Source organism: Dendroctonus ponderosae, unplaced genomic scaffold (genome assembly GCF_020466585.1).
Source record: "Dendroctonus ponderosae isolate FM_Combo_2020 unplaced genomic scaffold, Dpon_F_20191213v2 Dpon_F_20191213_11, whole genome shotgun sequence".
Classification (NCBI taxonomy): domain Eukaryota; kingdom Metazoa; phylum Arthropoda; class Insecta; order Coleoptera; family Curculionidae; genus Dendroctonus; species Dendroctonus ponderosae.
In genome coordinates, this window is record NW_026017213.1 from 2,927,905 (window position 1) to 2,936,117 (window position 8,213).

General features: G+C 39.6%; 1 protein-coding gene across 4 annotated transcripts in view; it reads right to left on the reverse strand.

Moving 5' to 3' along the window:
- Positions 1-349: 349 nt before the first annotated feature.
- The window catches only part of LOC109542402 (matrix metalloproteinase-14), a gene marked incomplete at its 3' end in the record, with an annotated part of 31,907 nt that continues 24,043 nt past the window's right edge, over positions 350-8,213 (reverse strand). For 2 of the 4 annotated variants that reach the window (XM_048662592.1, XM_048662591.1), the window contains 4 exon segments: positions 350-587; positions 4,002-4,138; positions 4,195-4,373; positions 4,550-4,732. In XM_048662592.1, the coding sequence (XP_048518549.1) occupies positions 350-587; positions 4,002-4,138; positions 4,195-4,373; positions 4,550-4,732 (737 nt within the window). 4 annotated transcript variants of the gene reach the window in all.

An 8,213-nucleotide genomic window follows, 5' to 3' on the forward strand; every position in this document is an offset into this window, starting at 1 on the left:
AGTCGGAAAGCACGGGAGATCACTTCGCCCACTGCCTCATCGCCTTTGATAATGTCCACCGCAGTTGTGGACGAAACGTCAGGAAGAAATTCCCAAATTCCCATAGACCACGGCTTCAAAGCCCGGAAAACATTCCCAAATGCAATCCAGTTAAATCATCCGATTCTGGAACTACTTGGACTAACTTTGAGAAATGTCTCGAGTCAACTTCACTTTTGCCAAGGAAAACAAGGGATTTGTGCGTTTATTGATCGAGATATGAAGACACAACAAATAATTTATTATTATCGAATCAGGAGGAAAAGACGAAAATACTTCCATTCCAGAAGTAACAGAAGCTATCGCTTACCGCCAGTACTTTGAGCCTTTGAAGAAGTAGCTCTTGCCGTTCTTGTAGGTGAAGGCTGCGTCGATGTTGCCCACCAATCCAGGCCAGCCTTCAGAGATCATCTTCGGGTAGCCGGGGGCGATGCTTTCCTCCGTCAGTCTCCAGTATTTGCTGCCCTTGAAGATGTAGGTGAAGCCATCGGCCGAGTTGAAGATGGTGTCGAAAGTGGGGTCTTGGCACAATGAGGTGTCTCTACTGCCTGAGAGTTTAAACAATCTTCTTCAGTTTAGTTGTTTACGATGCATAAATGTTCGACATGAAGACCCCATTAGCCAAAAAAGCGGAAAATCATCAGAAAATAATGGTTTTTTGCGTTTTTGTTTAAAAACTTTTAGTGTTGGATCGGCGCTGGGATACGGCAACTTAAGGAATTTATTTTCGTTTTTGTCCCGAATTTGACGCTGGACGCGACACGCTTTTCCCAGTCCCTGAGTTACTGCGCCGGTGCGTTGGGTTGGCGCACCAAGCCACTTGCGTAGCACTGTGCCAACTCCTAAAAATTCACTGAGTTACTCAGGCCTACAATAAAATTTTCATAATTTGCCGACTCGAATGTCTTCTGCAGATTGTGAAAGCTGCAAGTTTTTGCCTCCTTTAGATTGGAATTAAGGAATTTTAACCGCGGCGGGTGCCCTTGCGTGAATACGCTCATTTTTAGGTCACTATTTGCCAAGTGGGCAAAAATCACGATTTTCTGTGAATGCAATGAAATTTTCATAACTTGCCGACTCAAATGTCTTTTGCAGATTGTGAAAGCTGCAAGTYTCTGYCTCYTTTAGATTGGAATTAAGRAATTTTAACCGCGGCGGGTGCCCTTGCGYGAATACKCTCATTTTTAGGTCACTATTTGCCAAGTGSGCAAAAATCRCGATTTTCTGTGAATGCAATGAAATTTTCATAAWTTGTTAACGCAAATGTCTTTTGCAGATTRTGGAAGCTGCAAGTCTCTGTCTCCTTTAGCTTGRAAGTTAGGAATTTTTATAGCGATACGTGCACTTCCTYGGWAACGTTCATTTTCTAAGTCAATGTTTGCCCAGTCCGCAAGAACCACGATTTGGTGCCAACGCAATGAAATTTTGCCAATTTACAATCTTAAATGTCTTCTATAGATGGTAAAAGYTGCGAGTTTCTACGGGCTCTAGACTGGAAGTTAGCAATTTTTTTAGTGGTKCCTGTACTTGCGYGAAAACGTTGATTTTTAAGACAATATTTGCCAGGTCTGCAAAAATCAAGAACTGGCSCGAGAGCAATGAAATTTTCGCAATGTATTAACTGAACTGTCTTTTATAGAWTTYGAAACCTGCAATTTTCTTCGTGCTGTAAATTGGAAATTAGGAGTTTTTATAGGGGCAGGTGTGCTTGGGTGCAAACGTTCATTTTTTAAACCAATATTTTCCAATTCCGCAAAAATCAATCATTGGTGCGAAGGCAACCAATATTCTTGTTTATAAAATCACATATTGCCGATAGATTGTGAAAGTTGCAAGTTTCTATTTGCGGTCGATTAGAGGTTTAAATGTTTTTAAGCGTCGAGTGCACTTGCCTGAAAACGTTATTTTTTTAACCCAATATTTGCCACGTCCGGAAATATTAAGATTCATCTCAAATACAACAAAATCTTGAGAATGAAGAGATTTAAGTGTCGTCTATAGTTTGTGAAAGCTCCAGATTTCTAGCTGCTGTATATTAGAAGTTATGAATTTTTATCGAGACAGGTGCACTTGCGTGAAAACGCCCTTTTTAAGCCGATATTTGCCAAAGCCGCAAAAATCAAAATTTTACAAAAAATCTAATTTTCAGTCAAATATTTTCTATAGATTGTGGTTGTGAAGTTGCAACCTTCTACCTCCTTTCGGTTTGACGTTGGTAATTTTTGCAGCGGACCATGCATTTGCCTAAAAACGTTCATTTTTTAAACCAATATTTTTCAATTCCGGAAAAATAAATCTTTGTTGCGAATGCAACCAAATTATTCCTGTTTATAAAGTCACATATCACCTATATATTGTGAAAGTTGCAGGTTTCTACTTCTGCGCGATTAGAAGTTTGAATTTTTTTAAGCGGCGGGTGCACTTGCCTGCAAACGTTCATTTTTTAAGCCAACATTTGCCACGTCCGGACATATTAATATTTAGCCCAAATATAACAAAATCTTCAGAATGCAGATACTTAAGTGTCGTCTATGGATCGTGAAAGCTGCAGATTTCTAGCTGCTGTATATTGGAAGTTATAAATTTTTATCGAGACAGGTGCACTGGCGTGAAAACGCCTTTTTTAAGCCAATATTTGCCAAGGCCGCAAAAATCACGATTTGGTGCCAACGCAATGAAATTTTGCCAGCTTACAATCTGAAATGTCTTCTATAGATGGTAAAAGCTGCGAGTTTCTATGTGCTATAGATGGGAAGTTAGGAGTTTTTTTAGTGGTGCCTGTACTTGCGTGAAAACGTTGATGTTTTAAGACAATATTTGCCAGCTCCTTAAAAATCGAAATTTCGTTGAAATGTAATAAAGCTTGTACGATTTCAAAACTCAAATGCTTATATATATTTTTAAACTTGTAGGTTTCAAGTTTGCCTGGATTGTAACTTTGGACATTTTATAGCGGCGGATAAACTTGAGTGGAATCATTCATTTTTTAGGCTAATAATTGCCGGGTCTGCAAAAATCAAGATCTGGCGCGAAAGCAATGAAATTTTTAGCAATGTATTAACTGAACTGTCTTTTATAGATTTGGCAAACTGCAATTTTCTTGGGGCTCTAAATTGGAAGTTAAGACTTTTATAGGTGCAGGTGTGCTTGCGTGCAAACGTTCATTTTTTAAACCAATATTTTCCAATTCCGCAAAAATCAATCTTTGGTGCGAATGCAACCAAATTATTCCTGTTTATTAAGTCACATATCGCCGATAGATTGTGAAAGTTGCAGGTTTCTATTTCTGCGCGATTAGAAGTTTGAATTTTTTTAAGCGGCGGGTGCACTTGCCTGCAAACGTTCATTTTTTAAGCCAACATTTGCCACGTCCGAACATATTAATATTTAGCCCAAATACAACAAAATCTTCAAAATGCAGAGACTTAAGTGTCGTCTATGGATTGTGAAAGCTGCAGATTTCTACCTGCTGTATATTGGAAGTTATGAATTTTTATCGAGACAGGTGCACTTGCGTGAAAACGCCCTTTTTAAGCCCATATTTGCCAAGGCCGCAAAAATCACAATTTTACAAAACATAAAATTTTCAAAGTAAAATATTTTCTATAGATTGTGGTTGTGAAGTTGCAACTTTCTGCCTCCTTTCGATTTGAAGTTAGTAATTTTTGCAGCGGACCGTGCATTTGCGTGAAAACGTTCATCCAAGCTTCGTCTGTGGATTTTGAAAGATTTAGATTGGAAGTTATGAATTTTTCAAGCGGCAAATGCACTTCCGTAAAAACGCCTTTTTAAGCCGATATTTGCCCACTAATTTTTTTCGAATTACAACTAACACTCTAACTGCCACACGCTTTTCATGTGGAAAATTGAATCAGAGTCTCACTCGTTCTCATAGTTCGACATTGTCATACATTTGAATATTTGAGGAGCGCAATGAAAAACCTAACCACAAAAGTACTAACCTGACTCTGGCTCGTTGACGGTATTGGGGACATCTTGACTTTCCCCAACTCCTGCGTCGTCATCCCCAGAGGGGGCGCTCTTGGTGGTCTTCTTCCCATAAAGCGCCTGAATCCCCGACACATCGTCTTGGTCCAGGCTGAAAGGGAGACCATCAGTCACTCTCCCCCCATGTCACGAGCCAAAATTACCAACCTGAAAGCGGGATCGTAGCCTCGGTAGAAGGGAGCCATGAGCGCTGAGCGCACATCAGAATGGCTCAGACCCAAAGAGTGCCCGAACTCATGAGCGGCCACTTGGAACAGATTCGTCCCTCTGTAGCTGTTGATCGACCAGCTTTCAGAGGCATCAAAGTGGGCGTCGCCTCCAAAAACCTTTGAAGCAACCACTCATTTAGTTCCCTAAACTCCCCAACTGCCAACTGGGGCTTTCCATTAATGGCACTCATTAGTTGGATGAAGCTGTGCCATGAGGAACAGATGGAGCCTCTGCTCCAGATGGAACCACAACAACAACAGCAACAACAATGGAAAGCACACAAAACACTTACTTTACCCGGATGAGCGGCGGGGTTCTGAGGGTGGAATGTGGGCGTGTATGACGGTGTTTGGAACCAGGGTCCCAATGAGAACCATGGTTGAAACTGGCGACCGACACCGAAAAACCTTTGCCTGAACCCTTGTGAAAAGGGGAAGTTGATGTGCGGTGATGTTAAGTATTGCTGATCTCTTGGCTGAAGTGTAGGTGATGTATGATTTTATGCTCAGAGGGTGTTGGGGTTAGTAACTACTCGTTAGGAGGCTGGAGGAGGAAATCAACTGATGAAGCGCCCGGATAAGTAAGGTGTAAGCAAGCGGAAGCTCTGTAACAAGCCATAAAGATGCAGGCGTGATCAGGGGAGGCTTTAGCTGCATGGGAGAAGAATTGAGAGGAAATTGTGTAGGGCTCTTAAAGGGCAACCTCCTGCGCCAGTTTTGGGAACTTTTTTGCCTTAAAATACCCCTGCAGTTCCTTAATATGCCCTACAAAAAATACACTGGATATCGCTTTTTGGGTTCACAGTCTGAGGCTCCTTAAGAGACAGATTTGTACGTGCACCTCGCATCTTCTTCTAAGTATGGGCCGCAATTTTTACCAAAAATTTGCGGAAATTTCGTGCAAAAACCCGGTTTTACATATTGAGAGATTGAGGTCTCACCAGACAGCGACACCTCAGGACTTTGTCCTCTACAGGAGCCCTACATTTTTAAATACTTCATGTTTCAAAATTTATTCAGATTATCGGCGTAATTTTTTCCAGCTGTAGATCAATTGTTCACAAACTCATTGAAACAAAGATATTTTGGTATTGACTAGGCCTGTGCCCCCTGAAGGGCCCTAAGAGTTTTTAAAGCGGTATATCTTCACAATCACTAAAAATAACTGAATACTTAGTAGTAATGAACATTTTTGCGCTTGACAAGCCCTATTTCTGGACAAAAAGTAGTGAATTTGTTTAGGACTCTGCCCCTCAAGAGGGGAACCGCAAGTTTTTAACTTGTATATCTCCAAAACGGTTTAAAATAGCTTTATAATAAGAATGACGCTTTTGATAGAGCCGGTTAAAAACTGTCGGTTGGCATCGAAAAAAGTGTACGACTTTGCCCCTTAAAGGAGCCTTTCATTTTTAGACAATTTATATCTCAAAATCTGTTTCAATTATCGGCGTAGTTTTTTCAAGATTCATATCAAACGTTTGCAAAACTATCGATTGAAAAGAAGCAATTTTGGTTCTGACTAGGCCTTTACCCCCTGAGGGACCCTAAGAGTTTTTAAAGCGGTATATTTTCACAATCACTAAAAATAACTGAATAGTAGTAATGAAGATTTTTATAGAGCGCCTCAAAAAGCTTCGTTTGGTGTTGCACAAAACGCAGGACTTTGCCCTTTAAGGGGGCGCCCAAATTTTAAATCAATCATATCTTGTAATCTAAATCAGCGACAAGTATAGTTTTTTTGATGTGCGTTGAAGTCACTTGAAAAGCCGTATTTTTGGACAAAAAATAGTGAATTTGTCTAGGACTCTGCCCCTCAAAGGGGCACAGCAAGTTTTTAAACTTGTATATCTCCAAAACGGTTTAAAATAGCTTTATAGTCGAAATGACGCTTTTGATAGAGCCGGTGAAACACTGTCGGTTGGCATCGAAAAAAGTGTAGGACTTTGCCCCTTAAAGGAGCCTTTCATTTTTAGACAATTTATATCTCAAAATCTGTTTCAATTATCGGCGTAGATTTTTCAAGGTTCATATCCAACGTTCGAAAACTATCGACTGGAAGAAGAAATTTTGGTTTTAAGTAGGGCTTTGCCCCCTGAGGGACCAGAAGAGTTTTTAAAGCGGTATATCTTCACAATCACTAAAAATAACTAAATAGTAGTAATGAACATTTTTATAGAGCGGCCCGTAAAGCTTCGGTTGGTTTTGCACAAAACGCAGGACTTCGCCCTTTAAGGGAGCGCCTTAAATTTAAATAAATCATGTCTTAAAATCCAAATCAGCGATCAGTATAGTTTTTTTGATGTGCGTTGAAGTCACTTGAAAAGCCGTATTTTTGGACAAAAAATTGTGAATTTGTCTAGGACTCTGCCCCTCAAAGGGGCACCGCAAGTTTTTAAACTTGTATATCTCCAAAACGGTTTAAAATAACTTTATAGTCGAAATGACGTTTTTGATAGAGCCGGTGAAAAACTGTCGGTTGGCATCGAAAAAAGTGTAGGACTTTGCCCCTTAAAGGAGCCTTTCATTTTTAGACAATTTATATCTTAAAATCTGTTTCAATTATCGGCGTATTATTTTAAGGTTCATATCCAACGTTCGAAAACTATCGATTGGAGGAAAAAATTTTGGTTTTAAGTAGGGCTTTGCCCCCTGAGGGACCCTATGAGTTTTTAAAGCGGTATATCTTCACAGTCACTAAAAATAACTGAATAGTAGTAATGCACATTTTTATAGAGCGCCCCAAAAAGCTTCGTTTGGTTTTGCACAAAACGCAGGACTTTGCCCTTTAAGGGGGCGCCTTAAATTTAAATAAATCATATCTTATAATCTAAATCAGCGATCAGTATAGTTTTTTGATGCGCGTTCAAGTCGCTTGAAAAGCTATAATTTTGGACAAAAAATTGTGAATATGTCTAGGACTCTGCCTCTCAAAGATGCACCGCAAGTTTTTAAACTTGCATATCTCCAAAACGGTTTAAAATTGCTTTATAATCGGAATGACGCTTTTGATAGAGCCGGTTAAAAACTGTCCGTTGGCATCGAAAAAAGTGTAGGACCTTAAAAGGACCTTAGGCCCCTTAAAGGAGCCCTACATTTTTAGACAATTTATATGTCAAAATCTGTTTCAATTATCGGCATAGTTTTTTCAAGATTTCTATCGGAAACTATCGATTGGAAGAAGAAATTTTGGTTTTAAGTAGTACTTCGCCCCCTGAGGGACTCTAAGAGTTTTCAAAGCGGTATATCTTTACAATCACTCAAAATAACTGAATAGTAGTAATGAACATTTTTATAGAGCGCCCCAAAAAGCTTCGTTTGGTGTTGCACAAAACGCAGGACTTCGCCCCTTAAGGGGGCGCCTTAAATTTAAATAAATCATATCTTAAAATCCAAATCAGCGATTAGTATAGTTTTTTGATGCGCGTTCAAGTCGCTTGAAAAGCTGTATTTTTAGACAAAAAATAGTGAATATGTCTAGGACTCTGTCCCTTAAAGAGGCACCGCAAGTTTTTAAACTTGTATATCTCCAAAACGGTTTAAAATAGCTTTATAGTCGAAATTACGCTTTTGGTAGAGCCGGTTAAAACCTGTCCGTTGGCATCGAAAAAAGTGTAGGACCTTGCCCCTTAAAGGAGCCCTACATTTTTAGACAATTTATATCTCAAAATCTGTTTCAATTATCGGCGTATTATTTTAAGGTACACATCCAACGTTCGAAAACTATCGATTGGAAGAAAAAATGTTGGTTTCAAGTAGGGCTTTGCCCCCTGAGGGGCCCTAAGAGTTTTTAAAGCGGTATATCTTCACAATCACTAAAAATAACTGAATAGTAGTAATGCACATTTTTATAGAGCGCCCCAAAAAGCTTCGTTTGGTTTTGCACAAAACGCAGGACTTTGCCCTTTAAGGGGGCGCCTTAAATTTAAATAAATCATATCTTATAATCTAAATCAGCGA